This window comes from Lontra canadensis, unplaced genomic scaffold (assembly GCF_010015895.1).
Source record: "Lontra canadensis isolate GAN:19392208 unplaced genomic scaffold, GSC_riverotter_1.0 scaffold15, whole genome shotgun sequence".
NCBI classification, from domain to species: Eukaryota; Metazoa; Chordata; class Mammalia; order Carnivora; family Mustelidae; genus Lontra; species Lontra canadensis.
This window is the reverse complement of record NW_022631009.1, coordinates 18,631,083-18,652,608: the sequence shown is the minus strand read 5'-3', so window position 1 is coordinate 18,652,608 and position 21,526 is coordinate 18,631,083. Positions and strand designations below refer to the sequence as shown.

General features: G+C 42.4%; 1 protein-coding gene across 5 annotated transcripts in view; it reads left to right on the top strand.

Moving 5' to 3' along the window:
- The window catches only part of GRHL2 (grainyhead like transcription factor 2), a 158,023-nt gene that overhangs the window by 90,435 nt on the left and 46,062 nt on the right, over window positions 1-21,526 (top strand). For all 5 annotated transcript variants that reach the window (XM_032858572.1, XM_032858574.1, XM_032858569.1 and 2 more), the window contains one exon: window positions 8,785-8,879. In XM_032858572.1, the coding sequence (XP_032714463.1) occupies window positions 8,785-8,879 (95 nt within the window). The remainder of the gene's footprint in view (window positions 1-8,784; window positions 8,880-21,526) is intronic.

The window sequence follows — 21,526 nt, the reverse complement described above, 5'->3', positions numbered from 1 at the left end:
CTTCTTCTTCTTCTTCTTCTTCTTCTTCTTCTTCTTCTTCTTCTTCTTCTTCTTCTTCTTTTTCTTCTTCTTCTTCTTCTTCTTCTTCTTCTTCTTCTTCTTCTTCTTCTTCTTCAGATTTATTTATTTTTGAGGGAGAGCTAGAGTGTACATACAGGGAGGGGCAGGGGGGAAAGGGAGAGAGAAGCCCCAGGAAACTCCTGGTTAAGCTTGGAGCCCGACTAGGGGCTCGAACCCGTGACCTGAGATGGGGACCCGAGCTGAATCCAAGGACCCGAGCTGAAACCAAGAGTTGGACGCTTAACTGTCTGCGCCACCCAGGGGCTCCAGATATTGTCTCTCTTTTGTAGATGAGGAAATACAGGTTCAGGGAGCTTCCATAACTCACTCAAGGTCACAGGGCTTGTTGAGAGAAGGACAGAAATTAAATTCTGGTTGGTAGGTCTCCACCCCCAGTGTCTTTTCTTCATATGCTTTGGGCACCGCCCTATAAATTGATCCCCTGTATGTCCGAACCCCACATATAAACTACCTTAGATCTTTGGCTTTTTAAAAACAAACAAACAGAACATCTTCTAAGGTTGCATTGTAGCACACTGAATTGGCAATCGGGCCGTGAGCCATTTTCAGCATTCCAGGCTCATTATTTCACCAGTCCAGACAGAATCCACACCTTTCGGAAGAGCAACTATTTTTATATTAATTATCCCATTCCTTTTAATCTCCAACAATATACACAACAAATAATTAAAAGGGATAGTTACAATTTACCAAGCACGTGAAGCTTAATTAAGGCAAAGGAATTAAGAGTTCCTTTGATGGCGTTCCAGAATCAGACACATACACACAGAAGAGACTCAGCCTCCAAGTCTGAGTCGAAAAACCCGTGAACGGACCACCGATTATATACCAAAAGTAAAAGAATAAGACAGCAAAAGGATGCACCATCACGGTTTCCATAACAATTAAAATAGAGTTGAATCCCATAATTTCTCTGTAGTGCGTAACTTGCCAGAAACGTGTGGAAAGCACTGCTCATTCACCTGTGCTCAGCGGCCCTCCCCTGGGACACCGCAGTCCATCATCTCTCTTCCTCATACCTCCTGTTTTCTCAAAAGGGCCAACTTTTTGAACTTTCAATCTTCACGGAGCCTTCAGGATATGGAGACGCTTTCTTTGCTTCCTCTCCACGGCAGCACCCAACCCTGCCCTGCTCTGTCAAGGAATTTGTGATGGTCCCAGGATGTGCACTCATGGAACTTCTCATAGGTTCTCCCCTCTCAGCTAGTTGCCATGAAGGATGTGCTGTGATTTTTCCCTACCAGGTGTTCATATCTGGGGACAATTTATTATTTAATCTGCAAGATAAATATAGGCAGTGATGAATAGTATGCCTTTAGCAGCAGACAGACCCGGATGCAAATCACAGGCTGACCAGGTACCAGCCACGTGATTTTCTACAAGCCACTGAACTGCCTTCTAGGACGAGCATGCTAACACCTACCTCACAGAGATGAGGTCATGTTGGTTAAAGACTTGGCACAGGCTTGGCCCTCAGTAAGCTCTTGGTTTATGAGCATTTGCATTTTAATGTCACGAGATGATAATATCCGTATGCAAAGCAGTGGATGTTTCAGGATGGGATTCCGGGCATGAGTGTAAGCAGATATCTTGGAGCAAGTGGTACTCTGGGCTCACCATGTAGCTAACTGTGTGGTTTGTGTCCACTGGAGGGGAAATCTTTGAAGAAAAAGAACAGTCTGTCACATGGATTTTATCGATAACTGATAATGGACCTCAAGGACAGATGTCTCAGACTTTAAGACTGTATGTGGACTGAATCAGGTACACCTGGAGGATTCATTCGTTCCTATCTGCTGTAGAGCAGTGCTACCCAAAGTGTAGACCCCAGACCAGCAGCATTGGGCCCATCTGGGAGCTTGTAAGAATTGTGTTAGAATGACACATTCTTTGCCACATCCCACACCCACTGAATCATAATCTCACAGAGTGAGCCCAGACCCATACATTTTACCAGAGCCCTCCAGGTGATTCTGATGCACCCCGGCATTTGAGAAGCACTGAATGCTTGTACACACACAAGCCTGTATGCTTTGGGAATCCAGAAATAACTCATTCTGCATCTTTGGGGAGTCTCCGAACAGGCCCTAGAGAACGTGTATGGCTTTGCATTCCCATACTTTGATATTCCAAGGACACACACAGCCTTAGAGAGGACCCAGAAAAGTTTGATTGTCACCAACCACATGACTTCAACAGTGAGATAAACTTCATTCTTATTTCATTAGATAGACTCCCATTTCTTTCATGGTTTCATTCTTTTTTTTTTTTTAATATTTTATTTATTTATTTGACAGAGAGAGAGATCACAAGTAGGCAGAGAGGTGGGCAGAGAGAGAGGAGGAAGCAGGCTCCCCGCTGAGCAGAGAGCCAGATGCGGGGCTCGATCCCAGGACCCTGAGATCATGACCTGAGACGAAGGCAGAGGCTTTAACCCACTGAGCCACCCAGGCACCCCTCATGGTTTCATTCTTTTTTGATGCTTTGGGTTGTATACTTTAGAGTTCTTCTGTGTATAAATTACTAAGAATAATAAAAACTATCTTTTTTTAAAAGATTTTATTTATTTATTTGACAGACAGATCACAAGTAGGCAGAGAGGCAGGCAGAGAGAGAGAGGGAAGCAGGCTCCCTGCTGAGCAGAGAGCCCAATGTGGGGCTTGAATGCAGGACCCTGGGATCATGACCTGAGCCAAAGACAGAGGCTTTAACCCACTGAGCCACCCAAGTGCCCTGAAGAACTACCTTTAAAACTCAGATTAAATTGGCATACATTTTTTTGACACCTGTTTTAGCCAATTATAATATTGCTCCATGATGCTGAATTTTGGAAACATCTAAGTCATTTTCCTATTTATAGCCTCATTCTCACTAAGATGTTAGTATTCTTTGGATATTTACAAACCAGGGTACAAAACATGTAGTTTTTATGTTGCCTTGTCATCTTTTAGGGGGGAAAATCCATTTAAAATATAATATGTTCATAATTAAGTGCTTTATGATTTATTTATTTATTTATTATTGATTGGGGTGATTACTTTTCAGCTGTGGTGGCTCTCATGCAAGAATAAAGCCAGACACTCAAGTCACCTGACTTGTAGTCATAGAAGGAAATCCCAAGTGCAGGAGGTTGAATGGCGACCTTCAGAACTCCCAGAACATGTAAATAGGACCTGATTTGGGAAAAAGGTTTTTAGAAATGTGATTACATTAAAGTTCTCAAGATGATACCATCCTGGATTCGGGTGAACCCTAAACCCAATGACAAGTCCTTAAGAGAGAAGAGGGGAACAGACACAGAGACACAGAAGGGAACGTCATGTGAAGACGGAGGCAGAGATTAGAGGGATGGGTGTGTAGGTCAAGGTCACCAGCAGCTGCCAGAAGCTAGGAGAGAGGCCCGGAGCCTATCAACTCGCAGAGCCTCCAGAAGGAACCAACACTGTCAACACCTTGATTTGGAATGTGTGGCTTCCAGAAATGTGAGAGAATAAATTGCTCTTGGTTTAAATTACCAGGTTTGTAGTAGTTTGTTATGGCAACCCTAGGAAACGAAGCTTATTACAGCAGCTCATCACAGTTCATTTTACTAGTTGAGTGGCTATCAGCATTTACAAAATTCGGGTTTGGAAAACTTTCTTGAGGAAATAAGTTAAGGAAGGCTTAACAGCAGGCTCCTGGATTTCTGTTTCTATACTATGAGTCATAAGCCTTTAAGCCAGCATTAACACACTTTTCAGAAATGGGAGATATATCTATTAGCATTTTATTCATTGGACAATAAAGCGTGTGGACAAAGTAACATCAGTGTGCAGAAGCTGTTTAGTTTTCAAAAACTTTCATAGTTATAAATGATAGCAGAGCTATTTACCATTTGTAGGAATGGCTTAGAGACTAAAGATGAGCACATATTTCTTATTTTGCCTAAGGTTAAGGAAAAAGGTGTGGGGCACTTGGGTGGCTCAGTCAGTTAAGCGTCTGCCTTCTGCTCAGGTCCTGGGATGGAGCCCCATGTCCTTGCCCCATCCACCCCCCCCCCCCCCCCCTGCTTTCTCTCTCTCTCTCTCTCTCTCTCGCTCTCGCTCTTTCTCGCTCTCAAATAAATAAAATCTTAAAAAAAAAGAAAAGGAAAATGTGTGTCATCAGTCTCTTAGTTATATTTTTGGTTTAGAATGCTCATGGATACATTCATTCATTCACTTACCCATTTATTCAGCGAATGTATGGAGAGCTTTTTATCTGTATGATATTAAGCACTGAAAAAAAAACAGCTGTATTTAAGAGCGAATAGCTAATGGGAAATGCTGGTGATAAACAAGTAAACAAATAAAATATTGGCACATGGTATAAAGGAAATCAACAAGCCTTTCCAGTCTTTTTGTTTTTTTTTGTTGTTGTTGTTACTGGCATAAAAAAGCTTATTAAACTTAATTGTGTTGTTCATTTATTTATTTGTCTACTTATTTATTTTCTCTCTCCTAGTGGACTATAAAAGCCACATGATGAGGGACCTAGTCTTGTTTCCTGCTGTTTCCCCAGTGTAAGGACACTGCCTGGCACATAGCAGACACACAGTACATATTTGTTCAATACATTTTCTGATGAAGTGAATATGATAGAAACTGACAGAGGCCCTGTGCCAGATGAGGGGACCTGGAAAGCATTGTGTTTGTATTTGTATTTGTATTTGTAATGCATTTGTTTTTAAAATCTTTGGTCAAAGTGTGTGACCAAACCGCTTTGGTTTATCTTTATTTCTAAATATGAATGACATTTGCTTTTTTTTTTTTTTTAAGATTATTCAATTATTTAATTGAAAGAGAGAGAGATCACAAGTAGGCAGAGAGGCAGGCAGAGAGAGAGGGGGAAGCAGGCTCCCTGCTGAGCAGAAAGCCCGACTTGATCCCAGGACCCTCAGACCATGACCTGAGCCCAAGGCAGAGGCTTAACCCACTGAGCCACCCAGGCGCCCCTGACATTTGTTTTTTAAATTTACAATTGACCTAAAGCTGTTTTAAAAATGCATATTAAAAACTTATTTAGGGGCGCCTGGTGGCTCAGTGGGTTAAAGCCTCTGTCTTCAGCTCAGGTCATGATCCCAGGGTCATGGGATCAAGCCCCATATCAGGCTCTCTGCTCAGCAGGGAGCCTGCTTCCACTCTCTCTCTCTCTCTCTCTCTGCCTGCCTCTCTGACTACTTGTGAGCTCCGTCTATCAAATAGATGAATAAAAATCTTAAAAAGAAAAAACTTATTTAAAAGCTGTTGAACTGCTTATTGAAAACTACAAGACTGTCTTTTAAAACAAATAGGTATGAAGAATTAGGGAACTCACTTCCTTTAAATTCTGCAGTCCACTTCTCCCTTCAGAATTTTAAGAGATTGGCTGGCCTGCTGAAAGCACAGATTTGCATTTAAATCATCCTAAATAAAGTCATAAAGCCTATTCTAAGTTTGTAAGGTATGAGATTGTTTTCCTTTGCTTTCTGTTTTATCTCTTAGCTTTAGATATTTACTTTAAAATCAATAAGAAAATTTAAATACCGTAAGAGAAAAATGAGCAGAGGATAGAACAAGAAGCTGTTGTGATAAATGAATAAATTTTAAAAACAGAGAAAGAATATAAAAAACATAAAGAGCCAGAGAGTAAAGGAAAGTCTGTTCTACCTCTTTTGCAATTAGGGAATTGAAAATTAAAATAATGAAGTACCACGTGTTGCATATCATTTTGGAAAAAAATGGTTTGGGGAAACAGGAACTCATGCACTGTTATTGTGAATATGTATTGTTTCAACCTTTCCAGGAGCAATTTGACAAAATGAATTAAAAGCCTTAAACATACATTTGCCTTTTGACCTATTAATTTCACTTCTGAGAATATATCTTAATGAAATAATGAAGTATGTGTGAATATTTAGCCATAAAGATAATTAAATGAAGTACTCTTTAAGGTAGCAAAGTATTAGACATCATTTAAGTTACCAACAAGAGCAAAATAAAGTCATGGCACTTTTAAAATTCAATATAGTTTTATTTGGCAAGTATAAGTATTGTCCACAAGTTTCTTTATTGACTTGGAAAGATGCTAAGGAAGTATTAAGGGGGAAAAAAGTAAATTAAAAGTAATTTTTATAAAAAAAATTAAAAATGATTTTTCCAACATTGTGTAAAAGTACATATTTTGGAGAAAGGGAGATAGACACTGAGATAGAAAGACATGAAGTCTATGCATGGATGTGTTTTTAGTGCTTGTTTGTGGATGAGTAGATTGTCTAACTATGGTGAACACACAGGCTTTTGTATTATAATGTGTATGCTTTATTTGAAGTGTAAAGATACGTAATTTTGCTTTAAAGTTTCCCTGGGTGAACCAGTAGAAACGTGGACAGAAGCCATGAACAGGCAGTTTATATAAACAGACACCTGGTTAGCTATCTTGGATGTGAAGAGATGCTTGAACTAACAAGTGAACGAAGAAATGCAAATATTACATCAATAGGATATCACTTTGTACCCCTTGGATTGGCCAAAAAAAAATTGGTGAGAAAAAGGACAAATAGAATTCTGATAGAATCTCTGTTGGTACAACTCATTCTTGGGAATGGGTCTGGAGGGCCATTCTGGAGAGCACATTAAGTGGGTTTTTCTGGGATTAGCCATCACTCCAGGTCCTGGAAATGAGAAAAACAAATCAACCTGACTTTATTTTATTACGAGTTAATGTGGATCTGTTATTATTATGGACTTTGTTTTATTATTATTTATATCATGGATAGGAAAAGCAGATAGGAGTACTGCTTCTCTCAACCTAATTCATACAAGCACAGTGAGGTGTATTACTAAAAGAAAGTAGTTAAAATCTTGATAGCGGATCCCATGAACTTAGATTTTATAATAAACAAGGAAGAAATGGATTAAAATGATCAGATCTGTGACCTTGAGGAAGGCAGACTCCAGAATGGCCCAGCATTAACATAACTTCTTCAAGCCTCAAGAAGCCACCTGCCCTGGAGTGACACAGCAGCCTAGAAGGACACAGCTCGAAGAAATGACCATTAGGCCAGAACTATGTCAGATTTTGTAGACAATGACCACTGTATACATTCTGGAAGTCAGTCAGAATACCTGGCTCCTGTCCTAGCTCAGCAAGAAAAATATTCAGGAAGATTTTATAAACAAAAAGACCTCTAAGGATCATTAGAATTGAGTCTTCCACTGGCCCCCACTGTGGGGCTGGAGTGTAAGGGCACAGAAACGTGTCCAGTCCTGATTGTGAAGAACGTGAGAGGTCATGGTGTTAAGTTTTAGTCTCATAAAAAAAATTACAAAAAGTACATCATCTGAGTTTCATTTTAGAAAAAAAACGATGGGAGCTTTGAGAGAAAGAACGTTTCTGATTACGTGACCACATTGTGAATCAACTGGACCTCAAAGGAAAGCAGATGGTCTGTACACCATTATGCCAGCCAGGCAGGACATGGCCGATGTTCATGCCGTACAGAATCGAGGTGGGCCAAAAGTTGGGGGGAAATCCAGATGGTAAGCATAAGCTAAAACACACCAGACGTAGTGAGGATTAAAACTCTGAAATATCATATCCAGACCTTAATGCCAGGTAAGGCAGTGACAGTGGAGACCATAAAAAGTAAGGCAGTGTAGTCTGTGTACCAGAAAGCTGGAGACCATGGATGGTCCGTATCTACAGAGAGGGGGTAAATAACTAGTGGCCGATGGTTACCATGGAATTCTTTGCAGCTGGTGTTAGAACTAAGCATGCACCAGCAATGTGATTAGATCTGAAGAAGTTCATAGCTAGAGTTCCCAGATAAAATATAAATAAAAATAAAAAATTATATATAAAATAAATTATATATAAAAAATATAAATAAAAAATAAAAATTAAATTTGAATTACTGACAAACAACAGATATCTTATAAGGATAAATATATCCCAAATCATGGCTAAATCTGGCCACTCTAGCCATTTCACAAACACAGTTGCTGAAAATAAAAGCTATGCACACAGGCAAATCAAGCCAACTTATTTCCTAGGAATATATAGCAAACACATCGACAGCTGTTGTGTTTGTGGGAGAAGAGAGTGGGGATACAAATGAATACATAAATATTACATAAACAAAGACACAAAAGAAGAGAGGGCTTTGAATGGACACTTGGTGATAGTGAGCTGAGTGTGAGGAACTCAGCTCTTATCTGCCTAAATCTAAGAGGAAGTAATAACCGTTTGCCTGCGCTCTCCCGGAATTTCTTCTCCGAAGTTCTGCTGACACTGCCCGGCTGATAAACAGCTTATTCTGTTCTGCAGAGCAATCCCTGTGGAATACTCTGGCACTGGCAGCAAAATTAAGCCCTGGGAAAGTGAACAGGTGAGGGCGTCGCCAGGTGGCGTAAGATTCAGGAGGGGAGAAAATTAATAATTTCATAAACCTCGTAAAAAAAAAAATGAAACCAGTAGACAGATCTTCTTAGGAACATTGCTTCAGCTAGATTTTCCTTTTCTAACAGAGGAACATTCTTACGGGGTAACTATTGGTAAAAGAATGTCAGCAAGCACAAATCCTTCACTGTTGTCAGGAGTCGTTGCGAGAGTAGGCAAATTCTCCCCACTGGCAAATGACAGTTCAGTCCATGTCACCGAGTCACCCTTACTTTCTTAAAGCCTTTTCCTTTTTTAATGTTACAGCTGATTACAAGGAGAGCTTTAATACGATTGGAAACATCGAGGAGATTGCGTATAATGCTGTTTCCTTCACCTGGGACGTGAATGAAGAGGCGAAGGTGAGTGGGAAAATAGTATTGATTCGTTGCTCGTGCCTTTTGAATAATGCCACCATTCCCTGCAGGTGTTTCTTTCACAAAAGTCTCTGTAAGTAGGGGAAGACCTGTTAACTCGAGCCAGGAGAAAAGGAACTGAATCTCTTACCTTTCTCTCGAAGTTACGTACGTTCAGTTTTGTGCAGTTAAATTGCCTTTCGGGGGTAAGGGAGAAAACGGGAGTGTGTGTGTTTCGCTGTGGCCTCTTGTAGGACGGGCCAAGCTGCATGTCCCTCCCAAATCCTCTAGCTCCTCATGCTTCATTTTAGCATGTGGGGTGGCAAGGCTGGGCCAGAAGACCTTTTTCAACTACACTGCAGGTTCCCCCGAACAGCCCTGATTGCTGCTTTCTCCAGAGGCAGGAAAGTGTTCAGAACTGTGGTCTCCATGGGTAAGTGACTGGACAGGCTTCTGGCCCCATGAGTCCCTCCAAGCATACTGTGGTTGAGAGAGAGGTACAGAAAGGCCTCTGATCTGCACTCCCTGCAGTATAGCTACCACCATGACCTTGAGCCAAGTCTTCCATGCTGACTGCTTTAGCTTTTCCCATTTTTCTCTGGTGCCAGTATGGTTAGAAAGGGTGGTAGTAAAATCTCTGGCTAGTTGTGCGCTGAGGACAGATGTCCACTACCACACTGATTTGGGTATAAAAAGTAAGACTTGCTGATACTCAGATTTGCTTTCCAGACACATCTCTGATTTTATGAAAACTACTGACTTTCTCCTTATACTCCATCCTCTGTGTTCTTGAGCTTCTGACCTTTGATCTTTGTTTTTCACTTAAGAGAAGGTTCCAGAAACCTAAGCTTATTTTCTGCCTCAGTTATGTACCATGAAGGAGGGTGTTAGAAGACTCTGTCTTCAAACTAATGAAAAGGTCAATGTAAACAGTTCCCTTCAATGCTTCATTGTCTGCCAGCAGGGGTAAGGCTGGGTGAGAAAGGAAACTGGATGGGAGTTTGTGGACATGAGTTATGGAAGAAGAAGAATTGCACAGTGTCTCATTTCACTCAGGTATGAAACAATATGAGCAAAACTGGCTTTAGGCCCAAGAAAGGTGACCCAAATGGGTAAGCGGCAATAGAGTGCCAGAACAGCCTAGAGAGTATTCCAGTGGCTCAGTGCGTGCAAGGAAGGAAGTAGGCCTTGAAATGGGTGGGAGTTCAGATGCCACACAACTGTAGGGGAAGTTTGTCTCTGCGATCCCCTCCGCCTCCATTTACAGTTCCTTGTGCAAACCTTGTGCTCCCTTTTCATGCCCCACTCTGTCAGAGGCTAGATGACTGGGCTAGATAATGAAAGGCTGTCTGTGCAATGGCACCGTGGGGCGGGGGCTGGAGTCCTTAGTTAACCATCTGACCTCCCTGGGCTTCAGTTCCCTCCCTACACATACAAGTACAACACTGATCCAGTTGTCTTGGCTGCACCATGCGTTGTGCTGGGGTTACGATGGGTGAAGATCTGGTGCTTGGGGAGGAAGGACAGGGCATCCAGTTACCCTCCAGCAGTGTGAGGGGCCAGACACAGGCCCACTGCACTGGGGGGAGCACAGGGCTTGGGTGGGATCTTATCATTGAAAGTGTCTTGTCACTGTAAAACAGGCCATAAATGAGAGCTGCCGTCATAGCCCCAGTTTTGATCATCAGGTTGTCTGTGACAATGAGTGCCTGGGAGTGAATGTGTCTGTGGAGGCCTTTCACAGAAAATGCCTCGCCAGAAGGGACAGCGGAAATGATGGAAGCTCATGGTGTGGTGAACCAGCAAGGTAGTCATGCTGGGGTTGAACTGACCTTTCTTTTAAACCAGTTCAGACAATGGGGCGCCTGGGTGGCTCAGTGGGTTAATCCTCTGCCTTCGGCTTGGATCATGATCCCAGAGTCCTGGGATCGAGCCCCACATCGGGCTGTCTGCTCAGCAGGGATCCTGCTTCCTCCCTCTCTCTCTGCCTGCCTCTCTGACTACTTGTGATCTCTGTCTGTCAAATAAATAACTAAAATCTTAAAAAACAAACAAACAAACAAACAAACAAACCAGTTCAGGCAATAGTGCTCATTTCCCACAGATAAAAGCTCACTTGTCTTCCTTCCTTATGTGTAGTTGTGCCCATGTGTTGTTCCATGCTGACAAGTTTAAGCCCACATAGACTTTGACAAATGGCAGTGGGGAATACTTTATATTGCTTATTGGGGCAAAATTTGTTTGTTTAATATATATTTTTAGTGACCGTTACTTGGTTGTTGCAGTTGTATACAGTCTGGGTTTATCAATAAGTAATAAAAAATAATAATTTCCCCAGACTACTGGAAGGATTTTTTTTTAAAGAAAAACATAAAAGTCAAATTCACTTCATTAAGGAGGCAAGAATATTTTTTTTTGTTCAACCTGTAGACCCTAAGGTATTTCTTTAAAATATTATTGATTCTGGGGTACCTCGGTGGCCCAGTTGGGTAAGTGACCGACTGTTGATTTCTGCTCAGGTCATGATCTCAGGATTGTGAGATTGAGCCCCATGGCAGGCTTTATGTTTGGTGAGGCGTCTTCTTGAGATTCTTTTCATCTGCCCCTCCCCCTGCTAGCACACTTATGTGCACACACACACACACACACACTCTCTCTCTCTCTCTCTCAAAATGAGTGAATAATTTAAAAAAAAAACATAAAATATTATTGTTTTTAAAATAAGCAGATTGCAAAAACCAAAGTTGTGTGGTTGTTGAGGAAACAGTTTCAACAAAGCAAGAGGTAAAATCTTCCCTCCCACAGAAGAGTTGTGATTTTCATAACATGGACTTCTCAGGAGCTGTTGTACTTCTCTTCAAGTTCCTATTTGTAACATCCACAGAGAAATCTTCTGTGGGCTTTGAGGCTGGGGCTCCATTCAGTGTCCCATGTTATTTTGGTTTACATGGCCAGAGGACACAAAGTTATGATCTACAGCTTTCATGTGGCCCAAAGAATGCATGTATGTGTGTGTGTGTGTGTGTGTATCATGCATTTATGTTTATATTTCAATTTTAAAATTTTTTGCCCAATAATCAGGGGATTCGGGGTTTTTTGCTAGACTTTCAGATTCTTTTGGGTAATGAATGATGCTGGCATCCACGAACCCAAGTGTTTGCAAGGCTACCAAGTGGCTCTTGTGAGGTAGTAGCTGTTCTTTTTAATACTTTTTTTAGTCTTTTCCATTCTGGAGCTTTCCTTACCTGGGCCCCAAGGACATCTGAATTCTTAATGCCTCAACCACACCCCCTCGAAAACTGAATGTGCAGTTTACATCTTCACTGGTTGTCAGAGTTGGGGAAAGTAGTGACCCAATGGAGGGTGATATGGTATGTCAGAGAGGAGTGGGCCAGGAGCCCCTCCAGCATTCTCTGGTTCCTCAGGCCAGGCTTTTGGCCACAGGCCAGAGGTTGACTTGTGTTGGCACTGTTGAGAGAGTTGCTGTGGCCTGTTGAATGCCCGCGATGGAGGTAAATATTTTTTTCTTTTAAAGATTTTATTCATTTATTTGAGAGAGAGAGAGGATGAGAGAGAGAGAGAGAGAGCATGAATGGAGAAAGGTCAGCAGGAGAAGCAGACTCCCTGTCGAGCAGGGAGCTGGATGCCGGACTCAATCCCAGGACTCCAGGATCATGACCTGAGCCGAAGGCAGTCGCTTAACCACTGAGCCACCCAGGCGCCCCGATGGTGGTAAATCTTTGATCTTTGAAGATGTTTAAAGGAAAACATCAGAAATCACTTGGGTACAAGTATAAATACATATCAACAAGTTGGATAACACCACTCCATGGATAAAAATGAGATTTCTCTCACACAAGACCGGCTTTAATGACAGCAGTGTCAGAAGAAACACTAGAAATGTACTTTGAGTCACAGCAGCATCTGAGAAAACCATATGTTTTCCTATAGTAGTAGCTATGTTAAAGGATAGCTTTTATTTGGAGATTTAAGGTTTGGTATATTCATTTAAATAAAACAGTCTGGTATTTGGTAGTCTTACCACACATGTATAATTAAGACCTGATGATAAAGGTTTATGCTTTTTCTAAGGCATGGTTCCTACTTCTTTCCTTTGTTGCCACCTTACATTGTATTTCTACTCTCCTTTAGCGTGAATAGAAGAAAGGAAAGATTGTGAAATTCTAATCGTTTAATTTATCTATGGGGAAAAGTTGGGCTAGGGAAGGTGTTAATACTGTTAGTTAAAATGAAGTCTGAGAATTAACTCCAGATTCTCAGTCTCGATCTCAGCCTGGTTCTGGCAGAATGATCAGTGTTCTTATACTCAGAACCGGTTTTGCTGGTTGTGCCACAGTGTCCCTCTGTGCAGTGACATAAACAGCAGAGATAGTCTTCAACCGGACATTGTTTTCCCCTCGGGGTCTATGCAGTCTGGAAGCTCATGTAACTTGAGCTGGTATCCCTGGGTCCCCGGGGAACGACTCAGTTGATACCTGGGTGGGTGAGGGTCTCTGTGTCCGCACTGTCACAGATTGGGAGTGGAGGACAGGGTGATATAGAAGAAACTGCCCTAAAATGGAGTTCAGGCAGTCGGGGACCTGTTGTAGCCCTGGAAGAGTGGCTTTGGAACTTTCTCTTCCTGAGCTTCGGTTTCCTCAAGGGCAGATAGCAGAAAGGGGAATGAGGAAGGGTTGACAGAGTATTAAAGGTTCAGTCCATGTGATTCTAATGGGAAGATCACAGTGCTACATTCTTTCATGGGACTCCCGTTTACAAGGTCATTTCAATTCATTTTTTTTCCCCCTTAGCCAAACATTGGTATCTACAAAGTAGATTTGTTGCTCACTAATCCCCAGGATGAGGAATTCCCATGCAAGACCCTATTGAATTATGGAAGAGTGGTGAGCTCAGATTCCTGGCACGGAGCACTGCCCTTCTCCAGGCAATGACATCACCCCCAGAGCAGGAGTGTACAAACCCTAATTACAGACTTCCCTTTCTCCCAGGTTTCTAAAGAGATTATTGAAACCGGGCCCCTTATTTTTGTCCTGTGCCATTTTCTCTTTTCACCGTGATTTCAAGATTAAACCAAACTCCATGTGCCACAAAGGCCTCTCTCATGTGACCACAGACAATTACTTGAGCATTAAGATGCTACTTAGTGCTTTGAGGAACAAGTTTCCTTTTTGTGTCTTTCCTCTGGAACACCGTAGCAGTTCCCTCCTCGCCCATTTCTATTTTTACCCTTCTTAAAGTTTGTAAACTAAGGTGAAGGAAGCTTCTTCCCATGAAGCCTCTTTTAATCCCTCTGCATCCAAGCCTTTGGAATGATCATGATCCAATGAAAATGTTCCTCCTCCCTTACGGCCAGCAATGCTAAATAATCAAGCAGTCAGTTGCACCCACTACTACCCTATCTCCCATCTCTGATTTTTAAAAGAATCTATAATAATGTAGTAATACGAAATTCTGTCTCTCCTGGGTTCCTCTTTGCTGCCTGTCACCTCTCTTCGCAAAAGCAGTGATTACCCTCCAGAGTGATGCCTGCCTACCCCATTACTCCCTCCCCTCTCTATGCTGAGCTGCTTTTGGGCTATTGGCTAGTCTAGCCTTCTACTCTGCCGTATGAGCAGTGAATGTCCTTCCTGCGTTTGGGGGTTCAGGGAGGAACTCTTAGGAGTTTGTTGGCAATTTTAGAAAGGGTCAAGGACACAGATAAGGCATATGTTTTTATCCATGTTAACAAAGTTGGGTGGGGGACAGGGTTGAGACCTGGTCTGGGTGGGGCAGGGAGCAGAGAGGCTATGAGACATCAGGGATCATTTTCCTGTTACCTCAAGTTCTGATTCCACTAAATACTGACTTTCTACATAGCAGGCATTGCAAGATTAGGCATGTGGACAAGGTGGGCTTTTTAAAAAAACATATGTTCCTCAGAGTCCACAGTCCATGCTCTTAATCATCCCAAGAGAGAGAAATCTGCATTTTTTTTTAGACCAAAGCATACTATGATTTTCCTTCTCAAAGACGCTTGTGGAGTACAGGTCCAGAAAAAAAGAAAACAAATGATTCGCCCCATTTCCCTGAGCAAAGTAGCTCAATCAAGTCACCCTGCTTTTGTCACTCTCTGTCCCTTCTCTTTACTGCCCACCAGTGAAGATGGTCTCACTGGTCCAGTACTTCTAGCACAAAGGTCTCTCCCTGTCCCTGTCCTTGGTTGCCCTGGTATACATTATCGATATCCTACGTATTATTGATTAGAGTGACTGTGGCAGTGAGGACTGTTCAACTGTGTGTGGGTGGGTGTGTATTAACCTAACATTAGTGATCTCATTTGCATAATTACTACCTCACTTTCTATTAATTAAAGATCAGCTCATGCTTTGTAAGGTACTCCATGTTCCTCGCTACTCTGTAGCTCCTTTCTCCGGTGTCCTGAATTTCAGTTTCATACTCATTTACATTATTTTTATACGCTTTTCTTTTACGCTTTATCTTTTGTTATGTGTTATGACCCTATCATGAACCATGAAGACTATTCTTTTCTTTTTTTCGCAATAGCTTGCAGGAAGCACAACATAAAAAAATTCAAAGCAAGAATGGTAATTATTATTAGAGAAAATGAAGGTTGCAGAAGGCACACATTGGCTATTAGCTTTATGTCTGCAATGTAAGAAACCCAGTAAATGAAAGCCCACATTTCCGTAAACTCGTAGCAAATATTTACATGTAAGCAATATTCATTTTAGAGATAGATTCCTCTAACTTTGGGTCCCTTTGGATGCTTTAAATGAACTGGAATTACGGAAGGGATTTCCGTGTAACTTTTGGAATTGCGAGGAAATTCAAGGTGAGGGAATGCATGTTGATATTTCTTCTGGGCCCTATTTCTCTTAATTTTTGTGCCTTTTATTTATCACTTTTGTGTCTGATTTTGCTCTTCCCAAAGGGATATCACATGAGAACTGAGAGCCAGTCTGAGTGATGGAAATATAGATGTGCTGTGAGATGAGTCAGCTGATTGAGCCAGAAAATCCAAGTGGAGGTTGGGAGTAAAAAGCTACCTCCTGTATTTGTAAACCCATCCTTAAAGAAGAAAATGAAGTCCCTCTAATGTCCCAGCATGGCCCTGCAGCTGCCCTGGACTTAAGGACATTTGGTGTGGCCTATGTCACACATTCCTTCATATTGTGAGACATAAATAGAGCTGTCTGTAGGGTGACTTTGTCCATATGAAGCCCAGAGTTCTTCCTTTTCTCTCCGGATGGGTCAACCCTTTCTCTTCTGTCTTCTCAAGGTACAACTAGTGGTCAGCAAGTGAAGCCTAGTTCTTTGTTCCATTGGCTGCTAATGGGTGGGGACAACAGCCTTTCTGTATTCATCATCTCAATTTTAGTAGCTTGAAAGACAGCCTGGTAGAAACACCAGTGCTTTGATCTGTGAAATGTGAATGTAGTAAGTTGGAGAAAATGTAAGTGTTCTAACCATCTTGTATATTGCAAATTATTTAGTCTCTTTTTGTGGAAAATAAGGTTATGCTAATTGAAAGATGGGCTTGAAATTCACCAGATCATATGACTCCATTAAATGGTCCCAATTTTATTGTATCTCTCCCTCCTTCCTTCTCTCTCCCTTCTGATGCTTTCATTTAGTGTAAAATATTTAATCAGTTTTTATTGGACCACCTCACAGCATTTAGAAAATTACAGTCTTGATAGTCTTGACAAATCTTGCTTTCCAGGGGGATGTTTCTGAATGGACTGTGTTCTTTTTCTGCCAAATTCCAGTGCTGGACACCAATGAGAAGACAAGATATGTAAATATTGATTTTCGGGATGAGAAAAGAAACCAAAGGAGTGGGCAAAGAAGACCATATTCCTGATGTCCTGTGGGTTCATGACCTAGTTCGTTCCCCTAACCCCCTACCAGCAGTCTGGGAGCTCTCTTTCTGCTTATAAGACAGTCTGGGATGAAATCAGGTTGATAGATATACTGATTAAGAAAAAGTTACATCCCAGTTTTTTGTCTAAGCAGGACCCAATTTTAAGCAAGTCGTCTAATGGAAGATTAGAGAATATTACAAGGCATCTTTCATGGTCTCGAAAGTAAAGCAAGGTTTAAGGGAGGCTCCTGGGAGGTATCTTGCAAGGTCAAGATACACACTGCGAAGCAGGGCAAATGGCATTTTTATGTGTTTGCTGGGGTGTGGTGTGGGTGAAGGAAGTTTTAGAAGGGAAAGGTAAACATTTGCTGGAGTCTTTGGTATTGAACTTAAACAAAGCCATGCCTTTGTTCCAGTTTTATACGGTAATGGATGGCAGGAGAAGCTATAAAGCTAGACTTAATTCCCATATAGAAGGAATAATCTGGGGAAGGGATCTCACCGAAGATCGCAACAGCCTAATCTTTTGTTAGGATGTGGCGTAGCCATGGTTTCTGGACTGAATTCTGGTTAGGGCTCTGTAACTTCCATGCATGAACTGTTGTATGTGCTCAGAGAAGTAAGTTCCAGATTTGGACTTCACAGGCTGACGTGTGTGTGTGTGTATGTGTGTGTGCACACATGTGCACCGTGGCTAATGTTCAGTGGTTACTCTGCCAGCTGCTTTGTATGCATCATGCACTATTCGTATTTTAAGTGGATATCATTTTTCATTTAAATAATGAAGAATTTGAAGCCCAGAGAGTTTGGCTAGCTTAACTACAGTTGCACAGCTAATGCAAGGCAGAGGCAGAACTCCCATCTGGACTGTCTAAAGCACGTGCTCTTTCAACACTGCCTTTTTGTATGGGAGGACCTCCTAGTAGTATATTCTACATTATCTCTGACAAAGGGGCCATCACTCCTTTGAAGCAGCTTGCCTGCTGCATGTCGTGTACTAGTCCAGGCAACGGACATTCGTGGACCGCTAAGCCAGGCAGAGTGTCTGCTCTCAGAGAACATACTGGCTAGGTTGAGAAGTAAGACACAGCTGTAAATGTAAGACACAGCTGTAAGTAATGTAACATGAGGGGAGGAGTGACAAATACTCTACTGAAAATAGAGTTAATGTACCAGGAAAGTTCTGGAAAGGGAGGGAACTCTGTTTTTTATTTTAAGATGTTCCCAACTTCTTACTTTAAAAAATCACAAATGAAAAGTTGAAAAAATAATACAATTGATGCCATACACCCTTCACTGAGATTGACTCATTGTCAGTAATCTGCCAGATTTCCTTTATCTTTTCTCTTACACACACATGCGCATGCACACACACTCTTCACTTCTAAATACTCCAACACTTAGAGATCTCCTTTCTGTAGGATCAAGGAAAACATGGGGGAGAATTTGGCTTATGAGCTGTGTCTTAAGGTCAGCTGTAATTTAAATTAAGCATGGAGAAGTTGGAAAGAAGAGCAGGCCAGGTTGCCAAACAGGAGGCTGGGAGATGCGGAGTGGGAAGCCCTGGAAGGGCAGGGGATTGTGGAGCACAGGAGAGAAGGTCAGAGTTGTTTGTAAAGAGGGGAGAATAAGTTATGAGAAAGGAGGAGATTGACGTACAGAGAATTGGGCTGTTGGCAAGAGAGGGTCAAGGATGGGACTTTAGACTCATCCCATTGAGGAACTATGGAAGAGGGACCAGGCAAGGAAGGCATGGTCAGTAGGAAGAGTGCGGAGGAAGGAAGGGATGGGGAGGTGGAGAGAGAAGGAAGAAGTGCCAGTGAAGTCAGTGCTGTAGGCAGTGGTTTCTGAGATATTGGTTCTCCGAATGAGTCATCTGGGGAAGGAGTTAGAAATGCAAATACTTGGCTCTTTCACCTAGACCTACTGAATTGGAAACTGTGGTGATAGGGCCCTATAATCCATATTTTAATAAGACCGTATATAAAATATAATCCATATTCTAACAAATTCGAGAACCCCTCCTTATAAATTTGCTATAGAGAAGGCTGACCTTGAAGCAAGCAATTTTAGTTAAAATAGTGAGGAACAAAAGTCAGACTTGACAGGTCAGTGACACGGCCTGTATACTGCCAATAATTTATATATGTGCACATGTGTACGAAATGCACTTCGAAAGACATGTGTTGTGTCGTAAGATGAACAGACTGGAACAGCCCAGCGTTAAAGAAATCATCATTCCATATCCCCTGGCTCTTTTTTTTTTTTTTAATTTAAAAAATTGTTTTGAAGATTTTATTTATTTATTTGACAGGGAGAGAGAGCACACAAGTAGGCAGCGTATGAGGCACTCTCCTCCGAGCAGGGAGCCCGACCCAGGGCTCGATCCCAGGACCCTGGGATCATGACCTGAGCTGAAGGCAGCGGCTTAACTGACTGAGCCACTCAGGAGCCATGAGGCGTGCCCCTCATGGCTCTTTTAAAAAAGAAAAAGCTCTCTTCAAAATGTATTTAGTAAAGTGAGATGCAGAACTGTATGTTTACTGTGGTACCATTTGTATAAAAAAGAATAATGATAGGTATTGCATAGCGTATTTCTAGAAGGATACACAAGAAATTGTGAAGGACCCTCAAGATCCTTGCTTGTTGGGGGCACCTGGGTGGCTCAGTGGGTTAAGCCTCTGCCTTTGACTCAGGTCACGATCTCAGGGTCCTGGGATCGAGCCCCACATCAGGCTCTCTGCCCGGCGGGGAGCCTGCTTCCCACCCCCTCTCTCTGCCTGCCTCTCTGCCTACTTGTGATCTCTCTCTCTCTGTCACATAAATAAATAAAATCTTAAAAAAAAAAAAGAATCCTTGTTTGTTGGTTGTTGAGGGAGCTATGCAGGGTGGAGGGGGGTTTTTACAGTTTAATTCTTTTATGCCATAGTATTACAAACTCATTACAAGTTTTAAGTATTAAACATGAACCATAAAGGATCAAAATAGCAACAAATGATCAGCAAGTTGAGGGAGTGACTCAGTTTATGCTTCCATTCTTCTTGTGAGCGGGAGCTCAGTATTTATGAAACAGCCCAACCCACTGTTGGGCAAGGTCCAAATTCGTCCTTTTCCTGAGATGTTGTTTCACAAGCTATGTCCAGGTGCCAGAGCAGAATGGCACAGTCCTGCGGTCTGAAGAGTAGTAAAGGTTCTGCTGGAGAGATTTCTCGCTTGCCCTCTCCCCATCAGAGCCTATGACTCAGCCCTCTAAAAGTGTGGTGCAGAGATAGATTTTCTGATTTTCAAATCAGTTCACCTCAATTAAATATCTTTTTGCTCAAATTAATGTGAGTCATAACTAACCTGCCTTTGCATCATTTGGCAATAGTATCACAGAGTGCCCTGGGAGAGAACCTAGAGAGGAAGGGGGTCTTACACTGCAGATCTGGGGACCCACAAAGAAGCAGCCTTGCAGGAGCAGTTGGAGAGACAAAATGGGTGGGGCCTTGGGGCTATGCCCTGGGGGTGAGGAAGGGCCAGGGGTCTGAGGGTGGGAGCAATTGGAAGAGCAGATACCTGTGAAGGTGGACGCCATGGTGATGATGATGAGCTCCCGTAGATTTTCATAGCACTTTACAATTTAAAACATCATCTCTTAAAACATCATCTTAAAACATTTTAAAGTTTCGCACTACCAAGGTGATGATTGTTGTACCTGTTTAAAAATGAGTCCGAGGGGCGCCTGGGTGGCTCAGTGGGTTAAAGCCTCTGCCTTCGGCTCAGGTCATGATTCCAGGGTCCTGGGATAGAGCCCCACATTGAGCTCTCTGCTCAGCAGGGAGCCTGCTCCACCCCATCTCCCCCCACCCCGCCTCTGCCTGCCTCTCTGCCTACTTGTGATCTCTGTCTGTCAAATAAATAAATAAAATCTTCAAAAAAAAATTAGTCTGAAAGGTCAAATAATTAGTCCAAGGGCACACTGCTGGAATCTGCACCAGCTACATAATTTTGAGTTTCCAGGTTTTTGTTTGTTTTTGCTGTGCTTTCCTCTCACTTGGCTTCCAGTTTCAGAGAAAGTTCTGTCTTTTTTCTTACAGACCTTCACTTTTGAGTCATCCTACTTAATCCTTGCTCCAGGGCTCTTAAGTCCCACAGTCACCTTTCGGCAGCCTCTTCCATTCCTGCTCTCCTACCGGGTGAACACCTCCTCCATCTTGAAAGAACACCTGGGTTTGCCCCTGCTTTCTGGTACCCTGTTCCTGTTCCTCCCTCCTTCCTCTATCAGACTTCCCAGCTGAGATGCCTTCTGCAATCTAGCTTCCTGCCTGAGGCTGGCCTCTCTGAGGGGTGTGGCTCCTCTTCACTTCTGAACCTGGTGGGCCTTTGCTCAGCGTTGCTCTTCTTGTCCTCTTTCTAACTTGGATGTTGGATACTGTAGCCAGAGTTCTATCCCGATAATACCCCCTTGGCCTCCTCAGGTGTTCATTGCTTGATTACAATGGTGAATATCTTGGTTGGCCTCTTCCCTCACCAACCCCTTCCTTCAGGCTCCTTCTTAACCTCTTCAGCACAGATCCTCCTCTCCCGTTAGGCTGGTCTCTTTACTCTTTTCAGAGTCAGCATCCACCTCTCTTCCAGCTCAAGACCCCTGCATCAAAACTTCTCGGGCTGATTTGCTGATTTCTCAGTTTTTCATCAAATCTCACAGCATGTATGGTCCAGGATTGTCAGTTTAGTATCTAATGATACACATTCCACAGTAGCGAAAACCGCTATGTCCCTCCTC